Below are 27,564 nucleotides of genomic sequence, written 5' to 3'. Positions count from 1 at the left end.
ATAGCTTCCCCCCTCCCTTTTCCTGTCAGGACTTTCAATAGTGTATAATGCAGGGTGCACTGGAGCCCTGTACTGGTGCAGGAATCAGGAGCAATTCTCTGGCAAGATTGCATATGCAAGTTCTTTTAGTCGAGGGTAATGCCAGATGAATTAAGATCATATAAAGCAATTGCCGATTATTTACTTTCTGTCATGCTAAACAAAGAGACAGTATTGGCACTAACACCAGAGACTGTATTTTAAACAGGGCTTCCCAAACCATGTGTTAAAAGTGCTTAAACTGGCAAGGAGCAACTGATTTTGTTGGCAACACCTCATTCCTGCATTTCAAATTTGGGCAGAGATATAGATCAGTGGGAATTTTAAATGTGCACAATGGTTTAATGGTAACACTGAAATGACCAACAGGCATAAATCTGTTAGTATTCATAATTACGTAGCAAGTTCAAAATAGGCAAATTATTTGTTCTTTCTTGCATTCAATTGATTTCACAGGACTGCACATAACAGAAGCAGAAAAAACAACAATCAGCTTCTCCTAAATACCTGTATTATAAAATTGCATTTCCTGTCTGTAAATCCTTCAAGTTTATTTTGCCAAATAACCTCTGAAAGTAAGAAGCATTTTGAAAAGCTAAAAGATGCACTAAACAAGTATCATTCAGTTTAAGTAATTGAATTTACTGTCAAAACAGTGTAGCTTACAACTGCAAAATATCTGCTTATGAATTTCTTAAGTCATTCTTGTTTCCATGCTATGAGAGAAGGAATCTAGTAAATTATTTTCCTTCCTTTTTTTTATTCTTTCCAACAATTGAAGACCAACATTTTATTTGGCTCCTTTTAATGTAAGTATGGGTTTGGACTTGGAAAAGCTGTTGAGCTGTTCTGAAGCAGTCATGATTTCAGATAGCAACAGGCTTTGAACATGGGACAGGCTCAGAGCAGACACTGCTGCATAGCTGGTTGTTACCCAAGCAGGATCACAAAGCACAGCCTTCATAGAATAGAATCATAGAACCACAGAAACAATTAGGTTAAAAGATACCTTTAAGATCGTCAAGTCCAGCCATGACCCCAAGACTGCCAAGTCCACCATTAAACCATTTCATTGAGGGCCTCATCTGCATGGCTTTTGAACGCTCTCAGGGGCAGTGATACTACCACTGCTCTGGGCAGCTACCTGGTCACATGAAGAAATTTTTCCTAATATCCAGCCTAAACCTAGGCCATTGCTTCTTGTTCTATCACTTATTACCTGGGAGAGGAGAGCAGCCACATCCTGGCTCCAGCCTCCTTTCAGGTATTTGTAGACAGCAGTAAGATCCCCCCTGAGCCTTCTCCAGACTAAACAGCCCCAGTTCTCTCAGCCATTCCTCATCACACTTGTGCTCTAGGCCCTTCTTTGGACCTGCTTCATAAAGCCCTTCATCAGGCAGGGAGGATCAGCCTTGTTCAAAGTAGCTCTCACTTCAGGGACTCCGTGGTGCAACACCCGACTGCAGTGGGACAAACCAGACAGTGCTGCTGCTTTCTAATTCCCATCCAGTAGTGCCTGGGGCTGAGGCCCAGCAGCTCCACTCACTTATTTCTGGAAACCTCAAGAGGGTGAGGGCACGTTGTCAGCTATCGCCACTGATTCTTGACAAAACCGAGTCTGGTACTGCTCTAGAAACACACTGCCAAGCACATCAGCTCCTCTGTGCACGCTGAAATCAGCTCTGTTGCAGAGGAAAGGCCTCAGAGCTCACAGTGTTTCTCAGCAGGTACAGTTTGCCTCGGCAGTTTTATACAAAACAGCCTTATAACGCAGCGATGCACATTCTGGTGCTTTTAGTTTCCACATAGATAAAACTCAAAATCATCTCAATGTAAAGCAAAGCTCTTTTTCAAGCCAGCATCACTGCATTCAGTAAGGTCTCAGAACTACTTTAATTCACTAGAAATTTAGGGAGAGGATTCTTAAAATATCTTCAGAAAGCAGAGTTTCACAAGTGACTGAAGAAACTACAACTATGTAAATACTTTCTTAAAAATATTCCTATAAATATTAAAATAATAGTAATTAAAAAAAAGACAAATGCTTTTCACTTGTGCTCACAAGACTTTTGTTTTTGCTTTCCAGTAACAAGTGTTTCACATTTCCACTGTAACATCCTCAGGGACCCACCAGTAGGCGCTGGGCAAACCCAGTCAGTCCTGCCTCTGAATGTCATCAGGAATAAAATGGCTGATAGGGCTATCAGAGCAACAGTTTCATTTCAACGAGCAGTGATGGAAAGCAGACTCTGGTGTGGCAGATGCCAGAATACCTACTTCAGAAACCAACTTTATACAATACACTGGCCACAGGACAGGGACCAGACCACAGGGATTTCATAGCTAAATAGCACTTTTTACAATGAAAACAAATCTTCCCGGGATTACAAACATTCTTAAAATACCTTCAGATCACATTCTCATTGAAACGCATGTTGCTCCTTTCCTCGTTTCACCTTATCCCATTTCCCCGCCCCCTTGCCCAGGCCTCTGGGTAGCATCAGGGAGGCTGAGCATCAGTCCCGACAGCCTCTGGAGAGCTGAACAAGGCCCTCCACAGTCCCTGGGACATACCTGGTGGCGGTAGGGCTCGGGCAGGCACGATCCAGCGCGGCCAGGAGGTGGAGGTGTTGCCCATGGAATGGGAGGCAGCGCGCGGCGGCTCGTTCACTGCGTTGCGCCCGGACTGGAAAGCGAATGGGAACGGGGACGAGAATGGGCGGCAGCATCGCGGGGTCGGCAGCCACGGCCAACAGCCCTCCTGCGGGAACAGCCAGCGGGCCTGACCCCAAACCCGCTGGACGGCAGCTTACCGGGCGGTGCAAGGGGGAGGCAAGGCCGCTGTGGAATCCGACAGAGCCCGAAGTGATCTTAAGGTGCCACTAATTAAGGTGCTTCTGGGGGAAACGACCAGGCACCGTCCTCCCCCGGCCCCGGGAGAAACACAGCAGAGAGGGGGACACCATCTCAGCTGAAGTTACTCACAGTGTATATAAGATGTGGGATGAAAAGGTCCCAGGAAATCATGGGAGTTATCTGGGTTGGAAGAGCCCTTAAAGATCATCCAGTTCCAACCCCCTGCCATGGGCAGGGGCACCTTCCACTAGACCAGGTTGCTCAAAGCCCCATCCAACCTGGCTTTCAACACTTCCAGAATACTTCAACATGCAGAATTGCAGTATCACAGTAAAATACAACAGGTCACACTACCAGGTTGTATCTGAAAACAGGCTTGGAAAGGCAGAGGAAGGAAAGGCCTTATTTATTTTATGTTTATTTCTCACTCTCATCTCAGGACCACACGCTCATGAGGAACACTCAGATGTGTGATACAGCTTTTCTCCCTTAGTGAGTCATCAGCATCTCGCACCAGTAATGCCCGAGAACTAGTTGAGTCTATGATTCTAATGCAGTTGATTCTATGAAATGAGAGATGGTAACAGGGTGGGTATGGAGCTCCGGTCACTCCACTGCCAACCCAGGAGAGCTGCCCAGCAGCATCTGTCCCAGTGCAACAAGCTTACAAGCCCTCTCCCAGAATGAAGTCAGGCATACATGGAAGTTCTTGTGAGACCAAGTGGGAATGCCAAAAGCTGTTCACTGTGATATAGACCTTGCCTTTTATAAACATATTCACTTCTGATATAAATGTATATCACTGGGGAAATGAAGGGAATCTTTTCTATGGATCTCAGAAATGCACTCCTTCCTCAGGAGCACAGGTTAGAGAGTAATTTGCCGGATTGCTCATTGTGTGGTCCCTACTGCAAGAACAAGCATGCAAGTGAAGTTTGGAAGGTGTGGGACCAGAAATCCCACTGTACAAAAGCAAGGAAACTCAGTATCACTGAGTTAATCATCATACATGCTAAATATAATTATACTGACTACAGGTATCACAGTTATAAATATTACACAGATCTCAATACAAAATACTTTTCCAAAGGTCATATAAAAATAAATGAATCACAAAGTAAATCAACTCTGACATAGGAAAGGCATGCCAAGTGGCCTTGTGTTTTCCAGCAAAACATACGATTACCAAGTCCCAGACCAAGAGTGGTACTGGAAAAGAACTGGAAAAGAACTATCTTCTGTGATCATAGAATCATAGAACAGGTAGAGTTGGAAAGGACCTTAAGATCATCTAGTTCCAACCTCATCACCTCTCAGGACTCCCAGGCTAGATATCTCAACCACAAAATTAAGTATAATTTAGAAATTATAAAGGCTCACATGCTATTTTTAAAAGTCAGCTAGCATTGACCGTTCTTCCCTTACTTAGCCCCATCAGCTGCACACTTTATTATCAATATTTACTGACAAAAAGGGTAAGAGAGAGACAATACCTATGGCTCCAGCTAAAAGCAAAGCACAGGGAGGAAACCTGCAAAAATTCTGCCAGACTACCCCTACGCCAAAACTCCCTGTAGCAACCTCACAGAGACTGGGAGCATACCTCCTCTTGGCCACTTGGCATTACCAAGGAAAGTGCCAACAACTGCAATTTTTCTGTGTTTTTCCTTAAAGAGTTAAATTGCAAGCCATGGATCAGCACACACTCAAGCAATCCTGAAAGAAATTTTGAGAAAAAATATTTTCTGAGATAAAATATTGTAGGAAAGCCAACTTCTTCTATTCTGTCTTTCCTCCTCCTTCCCCTGGTGATGTGTAGAATAACCCTGTGGCAATACTTCATATTCCTTGGTCAAAACCTGCAAATTTTCTTCAGCCAATTGCAATCACACCACCCCACCAGTGCTGGCTGTGCCTCCTCGTCCCTCGCTGTGGGTTTTATATCAACTTCACTGCTAATGCCACTGTCACAATTCTACTGAAGCCAGTCAGAAGCTTGGTTGGTCAATATTTACAAACATGGTATCTCACAGCTCAGTAGATTCTGTCCAACTTAGTGATTCATTCTGAAATAAACTTCTCAGCCTTTTCACACTGATTAGCTTTAGTTTATCCTGCATGTACAAAGGCAAGTACAGATCCACAGATTTGCACTTTCTCCTCCATCTGCTCAGGTTGTTCCACCCCTGCAGTTACAACAGAAAGAGAGTAGAAGTGCATGAAGAAAACATATAAGGAGCAAGAGTATAGGCTTGTTAAAAACAGTCACAAGGATGAAGAACATAGATGATGAAAGCAATGGTAGGTATGCAAAAATAAATTACAATAAATTGAAAACATAAACCATCATACAACTTCATGGTGTGATGAACACATGTACACATAGTGTGTTGGACACCATGAGTACTAATTCCTGCCAATGGAGTTCCTCAGTATTACCCTCCTGTGCAGAGTCTTTCCTCTGTAAATGCTCATTTTTGGTTTTATTTTCACAGTCTGAAACCTGCCAGTGCTTTGCAAATCTTGCTAGCATTATGCCCAGAACAAACCACAATAGGTCCTAAGGCAGGTAGCTCAGAATATTGTTTCTGACCCGAGAGAACAAACTGAAAGGGCAATATTTACATCCTTTCGACAGCTTACTCACAGACTGTCTTGCACAAATATCATCAGTCTACAAGGCCACGCAAATTTGAAATCAAGATCCCAATAAAGTAACTTTATCATTACAGGATAGTACTCAGTATTTGCTTGGTACTGTCTCATTATCCTTCTCTGATTTGATTAGTAATAAATTAAACTAATTGCCCCAAGTCCAGAGTATTTCACCTGTGATGCTACTAGGCAAGCAATCTCCCTGTCCTTATCTTGACCCACGAGCCTTTTGTTGCACATCTTCTCTCCTGTCCAGCTGAGGAGTGGGAGTGATAGAGCAGCTTTGGTGGGTATCTCACCTCCAACCTGGGTCAACCTGCTATGATACCTCAGTCAAAATGGACATCACAGAAGCCTCCAGAAAAATACAAGAAAGGCCAACAAATTTGTGGCCTCTCCCTAGTAACTGTGTATCTCATGAGTAACCATCAACAGACCAAAAAGAAAAAAAAGGCACAAAATTTCAACATTGTACAAAAAATCAGTACAATATACTGATTTTAACATGGCAAAATTATTCTGCTCTCACTTCAGCCCATGAAAGACAGAACTCTGCCCCCCAATCTAGACAGAGAAACCAAAGGAGAACAGATTTTCCCATCACTTGAAATGTAAACACAGAATAGCAAGGATGTGCTTATTCCACGATGATTTCAGATGTAAGTTTGCAGAAAACTGACTGATTCAGGATATGCAATCAAGTCCAGGAAGCAAAGCAGTGACAGCAAAGCAGAAAAGCCTACAGCAAGCTTACCCATGGCAACAATGAAAGTTCTCAAGTGTTTGCAGGTGCTCAGGAACAAGACAGCTGCTGGTAATGCCCATCTGAAACACTACTTGCAGACATGGCCAGCTTATGCCTTTTGGGCCACATGGCACTCATGAGCGGTTTAAGTAAGGTTCCCACCCTGGGGAACTCCCTTGCACAGGAGGTTCTAGATCACCCAAATTGCTGTCTGTGGGAGAAATAGTGCCTACACTGTTGGACTGTCATCAGAGGCAGCACAGGGATGTGGGTCATGGGAGGTCATGGGCACTTCTACCTGCTAATTATTCTTCCAACTCTTACACTTCTGAGGCTCACAGAGTGGGGTCAGGAAGTTAGCTGCCTGCAGTCTTTTGGTGTAATCCTGTCTAGCAACTCCATAGCACCAGAGCTGCCTATCTAGCACCATGAATGGTTTGACCTGTCACCACACCAAGCTGTACTTGGCTGGGCAAGAGTTGGGCAAGGTTGGGCTAAGTTCTAGTATTAGGGAAGAATATAACTACCTATAAATATAGACCAGTTTGATCATTAATAAATTCCATCCTGAGGAGACCAAGAGCTCCATACAAAGCTACAACATCCCTGCCAAAGCACATGCCAATGAAAACAGCCATACTGTCAATGGTGCTTAATTGCATTCTTAGTATTTAAAATAACATAAGAAAAGTTGATCAATAGCAACAACAAATAGGGCTTTTATCCTTTTTTTCAGGAAGGATAATCAGCAGCTATCAGGAACAGAGATAAGCAGGTCCCCAGTTGGCTTAGATTCACCTAGATTTTTTTTTTTTCCATTAAGATATCTTCAATTTATCATCTGGTTATTAAATGCACATTTTTGTCTTAAACCTAGTTTAGAGTAATAATATGATTATGCTGATTTAGAATGCTCCCTTTTATGAAACTAAATTGTTGGGTATTAGTATGGTGTTTGTAATTTGGTATGGTAAAGTAGTAATTCTGAGAGCAAAACAATGCACCTCCTTGCCTGCTGCTCTTCTTCTTCTCTATAAATTGCATCCCTTCATCTCCCTGAATACATAGCCATGGACATTTCTCTTGAATTAGCACTGGGCCATGGCAGCCTAATAAATAACCATTTATGCTTTGAGAATTGCCCCTAGATAGATTTGTTACATCTTTTGATTATAAAGGATGTCAACCCCAGACAAAATCCCAATGCAATAAAGCTTGCTATGCAATGGGACAAGACAGGATGAACTTTGTAACTCCCTCCTTTAGCAGAGGCAGAAACAGACTTAGAGTCTCAGTCGGGCTGATCAGGCACTGCCAAGTGACACAGCTGAAGAGCAGATGCTACCTTCCTTTAATTTAGCAAAGCCAGCAAGGTGGCTCAACAGACCCATGCAGACATGACACAAACCTGCTGTCAGTTTTATGTCGCACTGGGGCAGCATATTAATCCATCTCTCTCATTACCACCTGCAAAGGACACCCCTACTGTTTTACAGGGCAAACCTCCAGGTCCGTATGTATGATCTCCATTACCTAGAGGTAGCCTGAAGTGAAAACATGTCATTGCAGGTGACCATAATAATCAAGATGCAATGGCTTTACAGCCTTCCTTATATACCCTCAAGCTCCCCTTCCTATGCACTGTCATGCTACACATAAGAGCACATCTTCTCTAAAGCCTGAGACATGGGGATTTTTAATCTGCTTAGGACCCTGCTTGCCATGTCTCCATCCTTCTCACAGCCATAACAAGAAAAGGGACAGACTTGTACCTAGGTCTCCTTCACTACACCTTTCACTACAGCCTTTGTGTCTAATGCCGGGCAAGTCACACTTTTGTCTTCACTAATTCATGAATGGATATAATAAAACCTCAGAGGTTGCTGTCAAGCTGCACTGTTTAGCACTGTAAGAGACAGAAAGCCCATACAAAACTACAGGCAAGGTGCTCAGCTTCTTGTGTCTGACTTAACTGCTTCACTAGTGAGTTAAGGTGGTTAATTCCAGGTTTTCATTCCTGGAAATGAAAGGCACTCAAAACACACACAGAGGCTTTCTGAAAGCACCCCTTTGATTATCATCAGTGTACCTGCTTTTATGCAGGTTGCGAGGGGCTTCTCCAAGCACAAGAGATGGCAGAGAAGAAAGCGTGAATCTGGAAGAAAATGACACGAGTAGGTGGTGGGGGTTAATAGTATCATGTGCAGAATGAAATGATTGTGGGCTTTAAGCAGACCACAGTAGATGAGGCTGCACAGAACCTGCTGACTGGGGGACATACCACACACAATGCAAAAAGAGCAGACTGGGACTGAAGGGTGATCTAGAAGGAGGAGCAGCAGGATTTCTTCATTTTAAAAATGAATTATTTTTTTAAATGTGCTAGTAAGGCACCTACTGCAGTACACAGACACAAGTCTCTAACAAACTGTCTCTAACACAGACAACCCCTTTTCCATGAACAGACTAGCCCAGGAATCCCAGGAAAGATGAGTGGGGCGTGACAAAATCAGATGTCAAGACCTTTTCTTTTGACAGCATGGGCCCTAATAGAGCAAACCCACTTTAACAACAGCAGTCACAGATTGAGAAACCTCCATCCTGAAATCGCATATGTAAAGAGGGCTTTTTCTTAGTCTCATAGTCTGCACGCCAGCCACCAGAGTGATTTTGCAGTGCTCTCAATCTGCTTCTCTAGCATTGGTACTGTTTTATCTCACGTAATGTCTCTGTTTCAGAAAATGCTCTGTGGCCTGAGACCGTTTCGAAGAAAATTCCTGCAACCTATCCCTGAATCTATCCAAACTAGTAACAAATCCTTTAATTGCTGAAGATAGGCAATGAAATGGAATTTAGTGTTGACATTTCTAGATTAAATAGTTGACAGACAAGGACCAGAGGACTCAGTGGCACAGAGGACAGCTCCTTCCAGAGCTGTGCCTAAACTGACAGAATCTAGATGTATGAATGAGAGCTCACCAGAGCTAAAGAAGTTTGTCACAGCAGAGATAGAAACCCAAATTTTACATGATTCAATTGAAGAATGCCAAGACTGGTGGAAAACTCCAAGCTGTTTCTACCTCCATGTCTCTATGGCTGCCCTCACGCTACTGTGGGTGTAATTACGTCAGATGCACAATCCTTTAATGGAAGGTGGAATTATTTAAGGAAAACAGCTGGCAAATTTAGAGCTAAGTAGGAGCACAGAAACGTCAATGCTGAAACGAAGAGTGTGTCAAACATGACCCAGATACCTAATTAGAAGTTGTGCTCCAATCTGACTTCCACAGGCCTCAAGAAACAGGCTGACTGAATACACTGGAGAGGCTGCAAGAGGCAGTTTATCGCTCTGATTGCATTAGATACTGTTCTGATATCCTCACTCTTCCCCAGCTTTAATGTCACAATCCTGACAAATTTGCCAGGAAAGCTGCCAGAGAGAGCAGCATTACAGAAAATAAGGCAAAGAGACTCACCTGTGAGCTTCAAGGGGGTGTCAAGGATGCCAGAGAGCTTCCCCCAGCATAGAGAGGTAGGAGTTCAAGGCTCTGTGTCCATTTCCAGCCAACTGGCTTTGAGCCAGCAACCAGTCATAAGGACTGAGGAGCTGAAAAGAGAATGCTTGCCCTCTGTGATGCTGACTATGATAACCCTTCTGCCTCGAACGCCTCAGCCTAATGGGCTCCTGAATTCCCAGAAAGCACTTAAGGAAAGAAAACTGTGGAACATGGAGGAATCTGCAAAACCTAAACACTTGAATTTGTTTATGTTCACATATAGAGCAAGCATCTGCAGCCAAGTTCCAGGCCACCAAAAGGATTAACAATATCAGGTAACAACACATTAATTAAGAATGTCTCTGTGAAAGCTAACTATGCTTAGTCAAAATTTTCTTAAAATACAGCACTCTGCAAGAAAAAAAGCTCTAGCTGTATTTTTTTTCCTCATGCTGTTCTCCACCAGGGCAGAGAAATTGTTCCTTTGTGGTTTTAAATAAAAGTATCCAAATACAGAAGAGGAATACACTCATGGATGTCTGCTCAGCTGTCTTGTACAAAAATAAGGGGAACCCACAGAGATCTTCAGTTATCTGAATGAGTGAGACAGTCCCCACAGGACAACCCGTACAAGTTAATGGGGAAGAACAGTCTCCAAAGAAAGAGTGTAATGTACCAGTGTGCTTTCTTATTGTAGCCAAGACACAAAATAACGTTTGTAGACTAGGCATGCTTTTTACCTTGATGCTCAAGGACCCTTGCTGACAACAGAAGCAAAAAGCTGAACAGAGAACATACAAACTGGAAGTCATTGACAGAGATGGTGCTGAGATATGCTAGCATAATACATAAAACATGGAAACTCATTAGTTTGCTTATATATAGCATGAATAAGAACAAAGATACAGCACTTACCAGACCCTTCCTTGATAGGCATCTTCCTGCTGGGAACTTGCACCCAGTAGGCAAATTAGTACCATGACTGGTCAGTGGAGTGCTCCACGTCTGAGGGGGAAGATAGCTGTGGAGCAGGATCGGGGAGGTTACACTACCCCCTACACTTGGCAGTAGCACAGCAGTTAATGGTTCTGGTGCTCACTGTTCCAACAGGTTGTTAAAAACTTCAGAAAGAGTCCAAGGAAAACGTGAAAGAGAAATTAAAGGCCTGGGAGAAGCGCTCTGTAGTCAGACACACTTTCAGAGACACAATTTACTAAAAGTTCACAAACAGAAAGTGAAGTTGCTATTTCACTGCAGTGGCTTAATATTGTTTTGGGGAAAACAGATACCTTCACTTGAAACATAATGCTAGGTTCAATACTAGCAGGTGATCTGGATGAAGTCAGACCAGAAACAAGGAACAACTTTTGGGCATATTACTACTTTATAAGTGACAGCAACTTCTTTAAAGGTTACAGCAGATTTTTTTTTTATGTGAGGCACTTTTAAAATTGGATACTTGCCTATAAGATATAGAGTTGCAAACAGGATTTGAGGCAGGGAAGCAAGTATGTAAGCAGACCTAACCAAAGGACCACCACAACCTAGTGCTGCACAGGTCAGTGCAACAGGCAGAAGCCTCTATCCCTCCTCTCCCCATCCACAATCAGTCCTCTCCTCAAGAGAGCGTGTGTTGTGCTTACAACAGTTTGAGGACACACAAGACTTGTGAGCCTTTCCACCTTGTTATTTATTGCTGGGCACACAACTGGCTGTCTAAGCCTCCTCTGAGCACAACATAGTGCCCAGACACACCAAAGTTATGGCATGCAAGTTTCTTAAATCAGTAAAAGGTGGCACACTGACAAGCTCATTTTATGAGTGGTGGGTTTAGTGTGTTTGTTTTTCTTTTGTTTGTTTCTTAATACAGTTTCAAGCTGTGTATTTTCAGCTTCAAGGCAAATGTGCCTCTTCTAGCTCTCCAAGAAAGCAAGCCACTGTGTGGAGGACCCAGCACTCTTTGGAGCAATAAAATAAGCTCTTCCTACATAAAACAAACCAACCAAACAAACATAATGCAATATCCAAGTATCAATGACGTAAATGATAAATAAAAGATGCTACAATGCAAAACTATAAATCAAGTTTTAAAAGATTCAGTCTTCTGATTGCTTTTTCTACTTGACAAAAGAAATAAATGTGGTATGGAATACCTCTTTGGCTAGCCTGGGTCAGGTGTCCAACTCATTACTTTCAGTAACAACAGTCTTGAATAGCCTTGTGATTGAAATTTTATCAGAATACAGTAACCTTTATTTCTTTTCTGTCGCTACTACTGTTCCCTTAGAAAGCTCACCTATCAATGTGCCTGTGGTAGAAGAAAAAACATAGACAGCATTTAACAAAATAATTCTGGAAATATAGCAAATATCTAATTTGCAAAAAAGTGTGGGTTTTGTTCAAGAAATAGGAATAAAGATACTGAATACTTAGGGCAAAGGTAAGAATATCAAACAAGAAACAGACATCAAAAATTATTCACTCAGGTGAATCTGACAATGTTTCTGGCACCAATAGGCAAGCAATCAAGTTTCCATAAAAAAAAAAAACAAGAGGTAAGGGAGAAGATGCAATCCTATCTACAATAAAAATAGGTACAAACCCAACAGAGTAAGATTTTCTATGCAATACAACAAAGCCTCCCTCCCCTTCACCCCTGCAATAACTGGATATAAACCCTACACACATGCATTACCTTTCTTATCAATCCATGCTTTGTTGTTTGTTTTGGTTTTTTTCTTGCTAGTATAATTAGCATGTTACATTAACCAACTTCTCAAAGCTTCGTGCACGTTTTATTATTCATTTCTAGGTAGAATGTAATCTGCAGTCCTGGCCATACTGTGATGTCTGCATGGAGAAAATTCTTATTCTGCAAGTGACGGTGTAATTCAGGGGGATGCTGAGACTCTTGCAAAGCATGCAACCATCAAATGGGAGTTAACTGAATGAAGATCTAATTGCTTAGTTTTATTTCTTGGCAGGACCAAAATATAATTTTCTTCCCTGCATGTGGTAGTGAATCATACATCAAATCAAAAATATCCAAGCTCATCGATTTGCACCATACTCAAAACAAATCCATGGGAAACCAGCATGTGATTTTGAGAGATTTCTCCACACAGGAAAAAAAAAAAGTTAAAGAAAACACATGAACGTGCATTATTTGTAATAAAGGATATGCCTGGAGAGCCTGGAAGCGTTTTCATTTTCCTGTTTGCCATTTCTGACAGAACGTTCTAAAGCCAAATGTATGGCGCTCTCAGGTGCTACATAGTACAAATACTTAACAGACCAAAGAACTGAGTGTTTCTACTGGAGCAGACAGAATAAACCAAGTTATTCATCAACCATTCAGTGTATCCATGCAAACCAAGTAATAGTTTGCTCCAGCACTGTTCCAGCCTCCCTCAGCTCCAGTTTCTTCTGGAGATTCAGTCTAACTGTCCCCAGTGCAGCTTTGAGCACCAGTGATTTGACTGGTGTGCTATTTATTTCTGTAAAGATCAGCTGGTGCACAATGTAATTCTTACTACTATTTAAAGTAAAAAACCAAAACCAACTCTTTCTTCTTCACCCCACCCCCAACAGTTACATTAAGGGTTACTTCAATGTTGTAACTGAGATATATCATACATGGAAGAATCATTTACCTATCAAACCTAATATATGTGTAAAAGACTAGAAAATAATTCATGAATGTCCTGGGTTCAACAATAGCAGTCATTTTTACTCTTTCTTAGTAGCTGGTGCAGTGCTGTGGTTTTGACTTTCAGCCTGGGAACAGTGCTGATAACTCCAATGTTTTTAGTTGTTGCTCAGGAATGTTTACTCTGACCAAGGACACTCGGAGTCTCATGCTCTGCCAGGGAGGAGGGGAAGCCAGGAGGAAGTAGAGACAGGACACCTGACCCAGGCTAGCCAAAGAGGTATTCCATACCACAGCACGTCATGACCAGAATATAAACTGGGGGAAGTTACCCAGAAGGGCTAGAACACTGCTCGAATTGGGCTGGGTATCGGTTGGTGGGCGGTGAGTGGTTGTATTCTCTTCCCTTGTTATTTCCCTTATAATTATTATTATTGGTGGTAGCAGCAGTGATTTGTGTTGTACCTTAGTTACTGGACTGCTCTTATCTCAACCCGTGGGAGTTACATTCTTTCAATTCTCCTCCCCATCCCTCCGGGAGCATGGGGAGGAGGTGGGGTTGAGTGAGCGAGCGGCTGCATGGTTCTGGGTTGCCAGCTGGACTTAAACCACAACAATGAGACTGGATTTACAGGATTTACAGTTACTAGTTCATGAATGTGTATTTACAATTACTAGAGTTAACTTGTGCATTTCATTAGAACAGCACAGGAAATTAAACAAACTTGTGTTTTGCAATATAGGCCCTTTAATTAAAATGCAAGTAAGAATCTACTCAGTAAATACCACCCTTAAAATTACTTTCATTAAAAAGCCAAAGAACAATCGATAAGAATGAACAGAATATATACATGGAATAATGAGGCAGATGTATTCACCAAATAGGAAGAGGGGTTTATTTTTCTATTGGCTGGAATGGCATGAAATTAAAGCAACAGATTCAAGGATTTGCTCTTTCACATTGATATTGGTTAACATTGGGCACTTACTTATCACTGCTTTTGCAGTACCTCAAGATAAAAATTGTTTGTCTAAAGAGTCAGATCTCCACATACATCTTGGTGGCTACATGGCTTTTTGGGCGCAGTGGGAGGAAAGCTGCTACATGGTGTATCTGAGGCTTGGAAGCCCACATCAATGTTGGAGGCAGGGAAGAAACAAAGCAAGAGGTGTGAAAAAGCCAAAACTGTGTTGGTAGATCCTTCACCATACAACTCACAGGTTGCTATGAAGTGAAGACAAGAGAAGTATTGCAGCTCAAGTGCAGTCTGCTCAACACTCACATCCAAAAATGAAAGCCACACAGTACTTATAATTAGTCTCTGCTCTTTTGCTGTGCCATTCAGATCTGGAAACAAACTTCTGTAATACTGCTGCGCTTTTGAAGATAGCAAGATGAATGCAGAAAAGCATTAATCATTCATTCCTACGAATTTCTACAGGCATTGAAATACTGTTGACTTTTCTTTTTAATGCTTTATTCATTAGCCACAATATTCATTCAGCTAAATGCTCTGTTTCAGAATAAAACTGCAGTCAGCATCAAGAATGTTCTTAATATGTAAAATTTTTTAGTTATTGTGGCTGAATTACTAATTCATCTAAATACTGGAGTTCAGCAGGTAATTTATCATCAAATCTGTCTCTATTCCAGCTTTTAGTCTCAACTGGAATATTGGAAAGGCCTGCAAGCAATTCTTGGGAAGAACAAAACAAAACCAAACCCAACAGTTTTAATAGACCTGCTTTGTTCCAGGCTCATAGCTTTCACTTAGTGCCTTCCAGGCCAGTAATTTTCATGCTCAGATTCTCCAATAAGAGAAATCATAATTTTGTGTTGTTCTAACTTCTGCCTAGGCGGCTGGAAGGTCTTCTTGGTTTTACTTTCCCTTTTGACAACATCACTTATCTTTGGTGATTTTGGTTATTTTTCATTGTATTTTTATTGCTCACAGGAATACCCACATAGCATGAATATTTAAGCTCCTGATTTATCACAGCTTCAATTGACAGATGCAGAGACTCAAATCCAGCAAGAACAAGCAGGACCAGGAAGGACCTCTGCAATTCTAATGTAAGAAAATTAAATTCCTCATAATATTCAGGGCTTTTAGACAGCACTTCAGAGGTTATTTTACTGACTGAATGCTAAGGCTTCAGAAGGTGCTTCATAAGTGTTCTACAGTGGCCTAAGCCAAATTTTAATGCATCCACTGCTGTGATGTGCTTTTCCACTGCAGGAATGACTACTTTAAATGCCGTCATATGAAAGTACATGGTTACAAAAACCATCTAGTTTTGCTAACTCTAAGTGATACCTCATTTCATTTAAACATTTAGGATTTATTACATAATGTGTGCACACATGTTTAAAGGATGTACAAGCTTTCATGTGATGTATAAGCACACTTACGCAGAGATGAGTAGCCCCAAAGAGAATGGAGAATTAGGAAGGAGACACAGAGAAGTGGCATCAACAACCAGCTATGAAACCCACCTTTCTTCTCAAAGCTCAGAGTAGCTGTTAAATCACACATATCCAAATAACTGGGATAGGTTCATGCCACACAGGTAGGGAGGACCACTACTATATAAAGAGCTGTACACAAAATGCCCCACACAAACCACTGGAGTTGGAACACACAGTACAAACCTAGCACAGCTTGTGATGAAAAGCTGCACAGACTGAACTGTAGCTTGATTGCAGCAGAGGGCAGTGACGCACAAACACTAGCAGCACTCATTCTGCATAGCACTTCCAAATGCAGAAGCCTGTCCTTATTTAGTTCCAGCATTCCTACCGCTCTCAGGCTTATCCTTAAGAAAAACTGTATGTTCTTTACGTGTCTTTAAGTGTACACACATGCAGATGCAGAGGTATATTGAATAGACACTCTAAAATACAAATTTTGGTTACTTCCTCATAATTTATTTGACAACTAGATCCTAGTCAATTAATCAGCTATCTCCCTTGTCTTCTGAAAAAATCAAATCCTTTCAACTTTTGCTCCACAAAGTCGTAACTTGCATCTTAACAACAGGCAAAGAATTGCTACACTTCAGGCAGCTAACTTTTGTCTTTCTCTTCTCCATCCCTCTCATCCTTTGAAAGGTAGGAAGCTGAATGCAGTTAAAGAAAAAAAAAGGGAAGGAGGAGGGAGCTGTGGATGTAGACAGCATAACTCTTTGGCTTCTTAACTGGGTTAATTTGGCTTTTGGCACAAGAATAGAGAGTTTAAGAGAAATCTACAGGAAAAAAAAGAATTGCAAGGGATGCATTACTTGTGTGAGAGCTGACATATCTAATGCTATGTCATTCACAGCAGCTTTGAAATACTAGCTTAAAAGGTATATCAGCCTTCTGAAGGAGGGATGGTTGGATTACATTTCCACTGGGTGCAATTTTAAGAAGAGATGAGTAAAAGAAGGAAATAGAAGTTGCGATGAAGAAGCCCAGTCTTGACTTGAATTAGTTTCAATGGAATTTGCTCAGAGCAATTCATTTTCTTATGAGAAATAAGTGGATTTCATGCTTGACCAGTGTTTGCAAGCCAGGTTCCACCACGCAACTGCACAAGTGCAGAATTTACTGTGTAGCATCTGCTGTACATAAATTTGCAAAACCATGCAACATTATAGACATACATATATGCCAATTTTAACCCATAAACATGTTCTTTCTATCATTTACAAATCAGCAAATACCCCAAATTAGTCAGGATATTGATTCAAGTTTTGCTGAAGTTTTTGTGTGGGTTTTTTGTTTGCTGTTTCTTTTTTGTTTGGTTTGTTTGGTGTCCCTCCTCCTTGTTTTGCTTGTTTTAACTACATAGGCTCATTCATGTTTAGCAAAAAATTGCCCTTGGTTTAGTTCTGAGACTATCTACCTCTAGTAACTTTGTCTGAAGCAGACTCAGTACCACATTTCAAAACAAAACTGCAGAGGCATGACACAACAAATAAAAGAAGATAGATAGACCTGGCCTAGAAGTTCAGACCCAGACACCATTTTTGACAAAAGTCTTATCTGTTCAGGTTCAGAGACTGGTGCTGTCCCAGATCCAGGTATGAGTGGTTTAAACTGAGAATGAAACTACCTAAATATTGAGGGAAATCTGTATCAGGCACATTCCTCTGGTTAAAATGCTACAGTCAGGAGATGTAAGCAGCTGGACAGATGGCCCAGAGGAGCCCAAATCCATTTGCAGCCAGCCTATGGAGTTTCTTGGACACAACAAAAGTAGTTCCTGTAAGGCAGCAAGGCAAGTTCTACCACTGCAAAAGCATTAATAAAAGCGAACATTGTGGCCAAGCGCTCAGCCTCACAGCTTGCTCTCCAGGCCCTGCTAGATGACAGGTGCTGGCTCTTGCCAGCATTGCCAGTGCTGGTCCTGCTCCCCATATCATGACCTCTTTCTTCAGACAGTTCCTCTGAACAGGGACCTTTCATACCCTGGATGCAAGGAACTCTTCTCTCTCATGCTTCTGGCTGCCGTGTCTAGATGAGATGTGCTTGAGCTGCTCTGAAGGGAAAAGGCAATAAATACCCTCAGAGTAGCACCACAGGAGCTCATTTTGCAATGGTTGCATGAAGTTCTTTAGCAGAAATTTTGTCCTGAACTACGCTGCCAGGGAACACTATCAGTAATGAAGTCTCCCTTTCCCAATTCTATGGGATTTTCAAACTCCAGCATCTTTGAGTGACATTCTGATGTGTTCTGGGACAATGCCATAGGCCCTTGCCAAGACACATGCTGGCTTCTTCAGACAGAGACACATGGCAGTTTAAACTTGGTTTAGATCATGAGCTTCAAGCAACAACAGGCCATCTGGCATATTTCAGTAATACTGGTACTTTTGGCTCAGAGTGGTCCAGGACTTAAATAAGACAGACATGCAGGTCAGGAGTGAAACGCATTGGCAGGACTGTGTGTACAAAGCTTGCATGGCAGCACTTGAAGCAAGGCAGTACAGTAGGGACATCACTCATCTATCCAGCACAGCCACACAGGCAGCTTGAGGAGGTGAGCAAGAAGACAAGGGAGTCCTGGAGTAAGTGTTAAGGGCATGACTAAGATCCCAGCTAGGGGACTACTGCTGGAAAGAGGGGTATCAACTCAACAGAGTACAAGGATAAACTTGGAATGAGTTTGGGGGCAGACTGGGAAGCATAAAGGAGGCTTTTCTGCTTGAGGAGGTGAGCAAGAAGACAAGGGAGTCCTGGAGTAAGTGTTAAGGGCATGACTGAGATCCCAGCTAGGGGACTACTGCTGGAAAGAGGGGTATCAACTCAACAGAGTACAAGGATAAACTTGGAATGAGTTTGGGGGCAGACTGGGAAGCATAAAGGAGGCTTTCTGCACCGGAAAGCTCAGCTGTTGCAGCGCTGACTTCTTGCTGACTTGTTTTGGCAATGTTGCATAGGATCAAGTCTGAATCAGTGGGAGCAGAAAGAATACATATTTGGTCCTCCAACCAAACAAGAAGTTAATTTTAAGTTGCAATTGTATGGAAATCAAAGAGATTATTAGAAAGCCAGTTATGTTGCTTGTTAGTGCAATGAGATGTTCTTAAACAGACTGATGACTGGGAAAAATAGAAAATTGCAGGAACAATATAATTACTGAGGAAATTGTTTTCTCACTAGAAGTGCAACTTCATTTACTGCAGCAACTGCCACCATATGCAGTGGCTGACAGTCTAATCTGGACATAGATCACAACACTACTCAATACCTGCCCTCAGTCAGTTTTTCATTCCATACTCTAAACTTACCATTGGAAAATGTCAGATACAAGCACACAGATGTTATGCAGGCTGGTTTCATCTTACTTTTATTCTATGTGGCTTGTTCATAAAACTGGGGACTTAACCAAGAAGATAATAGGGAGCTGTGTCCTCCTTTGACTGACTGACTTTGAGCCAAAACCAGGTAAGAGGATACACAAATCTACTTGTAATGAAGATTAAAATATGCCTTTGGCACAGCATCCCCACATGGACTTAGCATACATTCAAAAAGGTTTTTTCATCTTTTTCACAGATTCCTCTTGTCAGGAGAGGACCATTAATGATAAATCCTGGAGGCTCCTTTCCTTGTGTTACTCAATGCCTCATTCACACCTTAGGCATCAGGAGAGATGAAAGCAAATCAGATGAGTGGTTCTTTCCCTGGTATTCAAACTTTAAATCAAACACCCACATTGCTGTACTATAAACAGAGCTGCTTGTTTAGAGCACCAAGGTGCTGCTGTAATGTTTCTTTTTCTTAAGGTCTTATATTTCTCCAGTGTGAGAAGCAATTACAATAGAAGTGTCAAGCAAAAATGAACCCCTGTTAATCACAGTCACTGTGAGCCTGCCAAGTAAATCACATTTCAGTGTTGCTGTTCCATTTTTCAGGTAGAAAACTGTCTGAAAATGCCAGAGTCTAGAAATCAGTCTCTTTGCAAGAGGGCATCCAAAGTTTCTGAAAAATACAATCTCTTCTCTTGTGTTCATGATACTGAGTGAAATTAGATGAGCACTAAAATTGAATATACAATGATCCTAAGAATAATTCAAGTTGGAAGGATTCTCTAGAGGTCATCTAGTCTAACCTCCATCCAAAACAAGGTTAACTGCGCAGTGAGGTCAGATTGCTCAGTTCAGCTGCTTTCAGGGCTTTCTGAACAGCTCCATATGCTGGTTCCATAGCCTCTGCAGGCCACCAGGCCCATGCTCAGCTGCTCTGACTATAAACAATTTTCTTCCTAGACTAGTCGGGATTTCTTTTCCTGCAGCATGTGTACATTGTCTTTCATGCTTCCACCATGCACTCCCGAGAAAGGCTTTGACTGTGCTTTCTCCATACCCTTTCATTCCTTTCAGCTTTCCCTCCTCCATACTGAACAAACCCAGTGTCCTCAGCTTCTGCCTAAACATAGGTGCTTCTGCCTCTTCAAGTGCTCCAGCTGTTTATACATTTATCACAAGTACTGAAATATATAAATTTCTTTTGGTTTTGGTATACAAATAGGCAAATCTATGCATCTGAAAGGAGAAATGAGAAATGAGAAAACGAAAAAAACTCTGGGCTCTCAGCTGAGTCATTATTTCCCCATACTTCTCAAACTCAGAGGCTTTATTTGCCGCCTTGTGTATCACAAGGGAGCTGCCTTCAAATCACCTGAAGGGAATGATACGAAGCTTGTTCCCTTCCAAATCTGAGAATTTCCTGTGAGATTTGAAGGGAGGCTTTGTTCTTATTTTATCTTCATCTTTTTACTGTTCCCTGTGCTGTATAAACCAGCCATTTAAAGATGTTGCAACAGCAGCTATTGTTCCAGAAGAACAGAGTGCAAGGGGGCAGTTTCCATCACACCAGGGAGCTGTCAACCAGAATGGTACTGAAGGATAAGTATAATCTGTTTAAAGATGCTGTGAAGTCACCTGTTTCCTTTTTCTTTTGAGTAATGGGTGGTGACTTGATGACTAGATCAACTGCTTAAGAAACGCTATGAATATTAACAGGAATATCAGAAACCTGATTTAGATGAGTTAATCTTAAAACATTCAGCCTGTGTATTACAGACTTGAGCTTATAGAATGAGTTATAAAATCAGATAAGTGGTTATTTTCCCCAGGAACCTTCAAGAACAGTTAGTTCATGCCTGATCCAGCCATAATTTCGTAACAATTTAATAACACAATTTTCACACCTCAGTCTAGATTCATGTTTCTTTTACACTGTAAAATCCTAATCCTGCAACTGCCACGTACACTTAGTCACCAGTCACATCAGTTTTAGACAGAAGAGCCTGTTGCTCAATAAAATGGGATTAACTATCCTAAACCTCAGTTAAGTAGAAACTTCATTTGAATTTCCATATTCCCTGCCTATCCTCAAGAATTCTGTAGATTTGTATTCCCTTCTTGTAGGACATTTTTTCTGATGCAAGGATACCAATCCACACTCCTGATTCACTCAAACTCTGCCTAATACAACCATTTTCACTGTAAAGGTATTTTTGAAGTGCATCAGCTCAGATATGTTCTACTGCTTGATACCAGCTGCACTGCCAGAATTCCCATTGACAACAGATATTGCTCAATTATTTTACAACAGTATAAAGACCCCAAGAGCAAGAACTTTGAACTGTCAGTCTTCTCTGTTACTGATGTGCTATATATGTGCAGCAACACAACTTCTGCATTTTTAGTGATTATCTGAATTTTACTGCCACAGTCACAGTCACAGAGAAATAGGAGGGGAAACTTCCCAAACCAGGCTCAATGTGTGGATCTTGCCTGATTTGGAAAGAGACTCCGAGGACAAAAAAAAGTCATATTTACAGAGATACACATCATGATAAATTATAAGCCACAAAGTATCTCATACTGGACAACAGCCTACTGGTAAAGAGAGGGAAACCAGTAGTTTTGTGCTACTGTAGTGAATACTAGTATTAAATTAGTGAAAACAGGTGCCAGAAACCAAAGTACAAATCCTCCAAGCAATTTACATCACTCCAAATAAACTCCTCATTTATCAGTGGCAGAGTTCTTTATTGCACTGGATGATACTCTGCCTGGAAACACGTGTTGAAACAGTTTTATACTCTGACTCACAGTTTCTGCACCATCTGCACTTTTGTACATACGGCTTTAATAAAGCAGCATGCCTGCATAAAATTCCTCTACCTGTACTTGAAGTCCAGTAAGAATACCTGGGTATGATATTCTTTCTTTCTCTTCTCTGATATTGTCCTATCCCCATAACAGTGAATTCCTCTGACTGGTGATACTGTGATAGCCACAAAAGCAATGTAACATTTTTCAATAACGCACCCCTAAAATATAAATGCTTGCTTGTTTAAACAGAATTAAGAAATCTTGGTTCAACACTGAACCATGTAACAGTGACAAGCAGGAAAATAAGCAGAGAGGGGCATTTTTTTCCTTACATTCTTTTTTTTGTTTTTGTGGCTTTAGTATTTTGCTTAGAGGCAGCAAGTACCAGCTTGAGCTCTCTTTGCTGCTACCCAGGGTCCTTACCGGTGACAACGCTGGGGATTTTGGACAGAAAGCTCTTGACAGTGCGGATGGGAACTCCACCTGTTTTGTCATCCTGCATCCTCGTAATGATGTCTTCAATCTGTCAAAAGGAAGGAAGACTTAGTGTTTTATGCAAAATGGTGACTGCAATACTTATATACTATGAGTGCTTTGGAGCCCTGCTGGTAAGATGGGCTTAAATATACCATGTGTGCTACTGCACACACACAGACCTAGAGACACAGCTGTTGCCTCCTACATTTAAACCCTGAGACCAGAAACCACAAGACAACATAGACAAGCTTGGAAAATGTCAGTTGGAAACTGACAATCCAATTGCACTTGTGCTTTTTTTTGCTGCTTGGGGTGACAGAAAGTTGTTGTTTGGTCCACATGTGGATTGGGTTATACTCTTAGCAACCAGCCTAAGGAGCTCCCATCCAGTACTCTTCCCCCCTCTTATCCCACAGTCATTTGAATCCTTGCTGCTGTGACCTTTGGAGACCTTCCACTTTCCAAAGGGTCACAAACAGTTACCAACAGCCTATGGCTTGAGAAGAGTATAAGACAACTTCAGAATGATTGCCACTGCCTCATGCTGTAGGCTTGGATGTATGATCTGTGGTCATCAAAGTAAACAACCAAAGGTAAAACTATCATAGAGAAAATCTAGTTACATTTTCACAATGAAGTTAACATTTACTTCACATGCACACACATAATCCATCAGATACAGAAAAACATACCATCATCTTCAAAAGCCATAGCAATCAGATGATCTGATTACTGGGGGAAGGAGCTTAATCTTCCTTCCATTTACTCTAAACTGGGAAGGGATCTTTGCTCCTTTTGAGGCTACTCCCCCTGCATTTGCTTGCAGGCAAAGCCAGGGAGAGCAAATAGCTGAACATAAGCACAGCTGAACGTAAGAAAGCTGGTATCTCCAAAAACTTCCTTCAAGTTAGTAAGGTCTCAAAAGCCCAACAAAAATAAACGCAGAACTGTTGGCTCTGTTAGCTTGTGCAGTTGACAGTACAGCCCTGCCCACTGCTAGTGATAGGGAGCAGAGGCCAATGGCAGCCAGACAGGGAGTACAGCTCTGATTTTAGATGAAGATTTTTTCCTCATATCCTACAAAACACAACCTCAGCAAGAAAGATTGTGTGGTACGAGCACAGCCCCTCTTGTAAAGGCAGGCTGAGAGCTTAATGAGCTCTCTTCAAATCTGGAAAGTCAGCTTTGTTTAGAGATGTGCAAGTGAGTTTTTCCACAAACTTAACACCTACATTTCAAAACAAGTTTAATTTCAAGCCTTCCCAGAGTGGTAAGGCAATCTCTCTGCCAACTTCAGACACTGAATTTGATCACTGTGTTTTTAACCTCAGGCTATCACTTAACTGATCTGTTCGCACCTTGTTTACATGTTATTTTTAAGTTAACACATGTCCTGAACAAATTCTCAGTAGGAATGAAGTCACAAAGATGAAAATATCCTGAGATATTCAATAAATTACATGAGAGCTCAGTACCTACAGTTAACTTGTGATAAGAATAATTCTACTTTTTCTCCAACCCAAACACTATGAAAATTAATACCACATCTTCCTCTTTACCTGAACCGTATGCAAGGTTATTTGCCAATCAGTCCACTAAAAAGAGAAGATCTGACCCTTTCTACCAGCCTTTGTGCTCTGCTTCCACTCAATGTTTGCAGATATTACCACCCAAATTTCTGGCTAGGTATGGAAATGTTTCATGACATAAGTAATATAGTGACAAAGCTGAAAAAAGTGATTATTAGAGCTTCAAGTGCTGAGAAAAGTAAAGAGGGAACACAGTGTACAAAGGTCACTTTCATCAAAGCTTTTCATCTTAACTTTAAAGAGTTAGACACTTCACTGCAAATGATTCACCCTTCACTTTCTGCATATTTGATTAAATATCTTTTAGGTTTCCCTATCTAGCAGGCAGGGAATAAGAGTCCTTGGGTAGTTCATTTCATCAGGCTAGGAGTCAGGAACTAATAAAACTAAGCATTCCTCATATTTTCTCACTCCCAAATAAGCAAGCTTTGATGAACTAACTTCTGCCCAACAGGAGTCATAGTAAGAACACAAAATGTTGGGGTTTTTTTTTATGGCAGTCACTGCTATTTCAATCTGGTCTTCTTTTGCATCAGTGAGGGGAACTGTTACTCTTCCCTCTCTGTAGATTCTGGGTCAATATGTGCCTGAGAAAGCCAAAGCAATTTATGTATCTGCTGTCACTGTTAGCTACACAGTGTAACGTATGCCTAACAAACTAGATCTGCCTTTTCTCCTGACTAGTTGCTGACAGCTCTACTCCCTACATTTGTCCAGGATGATTTTATTTCACTTTTCAGTACATTGAAAGTGGGGTAAAGGGCTTTTGGCTTCAGGGCTATGTTATCAGAGGAGAAAGAACCCTACAGCAGGTAATTTATGAGAGTTTACCAACATACTCTGTTACACAAAATGTGTTGGGGATTTAACACATGTATGGGATGCTGGTATTCATTAGACTTTCTTTTCCATTATCATTATTTTTACTGGTCTGTAGAAGGTGAAGGCATCAAGTATACACCAGGTTCCTGCCTGATTATTTGTAGCAGGTACCCTACACTTGGGCATTCCTGTGAGCAGCTAACCTGTGGCTGGAGAGTCTCTGAACATCACTCATCAGTGCCAGCGTTACACATACAAGGTTGTATAAACAGCTCTGTGTGATGCCAAGCATCTTCTTCACCCCAGATGAGAGCACTCATGAACATAGGTGGAGCTGGATGGTACACGGAGGAAAGGATCAGTCTGTTTTCAGCTAGCATGAGGACAAAAATTATATATAAATTTTATCTTATACTTGACTGAAATACAAGGCTAAACCAGGCCATTCCTCACCTTGCTATTCCCTGCGAGTCCCATAAGCACCCCTGGCAAAGCTCTCTGATGCTACCAGCATGTCTGTGGCTCTACGTGCCGACTTTCGCCACACAGCCCCACGGACACACAGACAAGGAAGGTTAATTCCACAAAATGTCTGAAGCCAATTCTCTTCACTAGACCAGAAAATTTCACTCTGATAAGTGCAGAAAGAGAAGGCTGGGGAAAAAAAAGGGCTAATATACCTCCCTTCAGCACCCTCGAGGGAGAAAGAACAACCTTGCTTCTGAAGCAGTGCTGGAGAGCAGTGGAGCAGCACCACCAGAGAATTGCTGTGTGACCTTCAGCAAACAGCTTCATCTGTCTCTGTCCAAGTCTCCCCTCTTCTATAATGGAGATAATACCAAATCACACAGAGGCAGTGAAACTTAATTTAAAGGTGTCAGAGAGGGACTTGGAGTACCTTGGACAGTGGATGTTACACAACTGTGGAAGATACGCTCCCTGTCTTTGACAACCTTTCACAGTCCCAACAGCAGCAACAAAAATCACGGCAAAGCACTGATGCATCAGCTGGCGGGGCCATTTGGCTGCTTCCCACATGAGTAACTCCCAACAACAGATGAGGGCAGGGACACCAATGGAACTTGTCCTCTTCCCAATGGAGCTTTTATCTGTGTTGCTTTAAACTTCAGAGCTTATTGCAGATAAAGGCAGAGTATACCACACAGCTCCCTCATGCTTAAGTTTGTTTCAGGGGAGAGAGAAAACAACAATTATGTTCTTCAGATGTTTAGTGGGAGGGTAAAACAGAGCTAATAATGTCACCTTGAAACTGGTAACATGCTTTAGAGATATTTTTATATCTCTGTTGTGAATAAGAGGGTAGGAGTGAAAGCACAACTACCAAGGCACTCACAATTGCATACTGCTGCTAATCTAGATACTTTGTGAAGCTCTAGCTACTCAGCAAGTCATCACTTGGAAAGACAGGTTTCACCACATCAACTGAATTAAGCAAAACAATGCTTAGGAAAAAGCTGTGACACTTCTCATTCAGCTGCTGAGGTGCAACACCAGAGTATGGGGAGTACAAGGCAGCAGCTTTTTGACCAGACTATGCTTCCCCTAGCACAGCCTACGGTATCAGCTCTGCACAGCCCCCCTCACTCAGGCCTGGGCTGTGTTATAAGAAAACGTAGTCATGGAAAAAGAGAGTGGGAGTTATTCCCCTCAGGCAGTATATGCACAGTTGGAAAATAGGGTTTAATATTCAGCAGAAAAACAAAGCTTAGCAAATTAATTCAGCAAACAGAGATTCTCCAAATAAGCTCAACTAATGCAATTTTCTCGCTTCCCAAAAATCAAGCTTTTTAGCCTGTCAATGTCAACAGTCAGAAGTAAAAGACATCAGTGCGTCAATGTTATGAAAACTCAAATTTTCATTAAAAACATTTTGACAGACAACTCCCAGAGAGCTCAAAATCTACGTAAGCTATAATTGCTTAAGAGGAAGCTATTTGGGCATGTTATAAAGCTGTGTAAGATACTAAAAGTGAACTCTTATTTACTGATTGTGCAACTGTAATTGAAGTAGCAAATGGTTGGAACTCTGCTGCATTTTACAGCCTCACAGAGGTTTCTTGTGAGCAGAGGAATGCATTTTTTTGCTTGTGCTTTCTATAGTTATGGTAAAGATGTCACATATAAGCATGTAATCAGTTTCAGAGATCTTGTACCACTTAGAGCACGACTGCTCTAATTAGAATTCTTCTTAGGTTAGCTGCAAATTAGACCAAATGTTTACTTTGCTCTGTAGCAGAAGTATTAAGCTACAACTGTAGGAAAGTATATCCAGGGAAGATGATGTGAATTTCAAATAAAGCGGTTCAATTGAAACCAAATGCCCATAGAATCACCATTGAGGTGTGATTCAAGGCGTATTTTGGTGTAAGAAGTTATGTCGTTACCGATATACAACGTGTACTGAATAGAGGTGGGGTTTGTGCAATTTATGAAGTAGGCAAACACAGATGCAAATCAGCACACAGATTGATTCAGCCAGGAAATCTAGGGTGGAATAATCTATAAACAGTTTCTCATTGTGCAATCTGAATTGGAAGAACCACTTTGGGGGTGAAGAAAGGAAGAAATTCTGTCCCTCTCCCCTAAACAGGGCTGCTGAGG

General features: G+C 41.5%; 1 protein-coding gene across 3 annotated transcripts in view; it reads right to left on the bottom strand.

Annotated features, from left to right (window-relative positions):
* Nucleotides 1-27,564, bottom strand: part of RGS6 (regulator of G protein signaling 6) — a 218,941-nt gene that overhangs the window by 46,479 nt on the left and 144,898 nt on the right. For 2 of the 3 annotated variants that reach the window (XM_031051949.1, XM_034062377.1), the window contains exon 1: nt 6,305-6,393. In XM_031051949.1, coding sequence (XP_030907809.1) covers nt 6,305-6,308 — 4 coding nt within the window. In that variant the 5' untranslated portion in view covers nt 6,309-6,393. Of the gene's footprint in view, nt 1-6,304; nt 6,394-22,477; nt 22,578-27,564 lie in introns of those variants that run through there. The other variant, XM_034062378.1, reaches the window with a different exon arrangement.

The sequence above is a fragment of the Melopsittacus undulatus genome, chromosome 4 (genome assembly GCF_012275295.1).
Source record: "Melopsittacus undulatus isolate bMelUnd1 chromosome 4, bMelUnd1.mat.Z, whole genome shotgun sequence".
Lineage (NCBI taxonomy): Eukaryota > Metazoa > Chordata > Aves > Psittaciformes > Psittaculidae > Melopsittacus > Melopsittacus undulatus.
The sequence above is the reverse complement of the archived record's forward strand: the minus strand, read 5'-3'. Positions and strand labels throughout refer to the sequence as shown.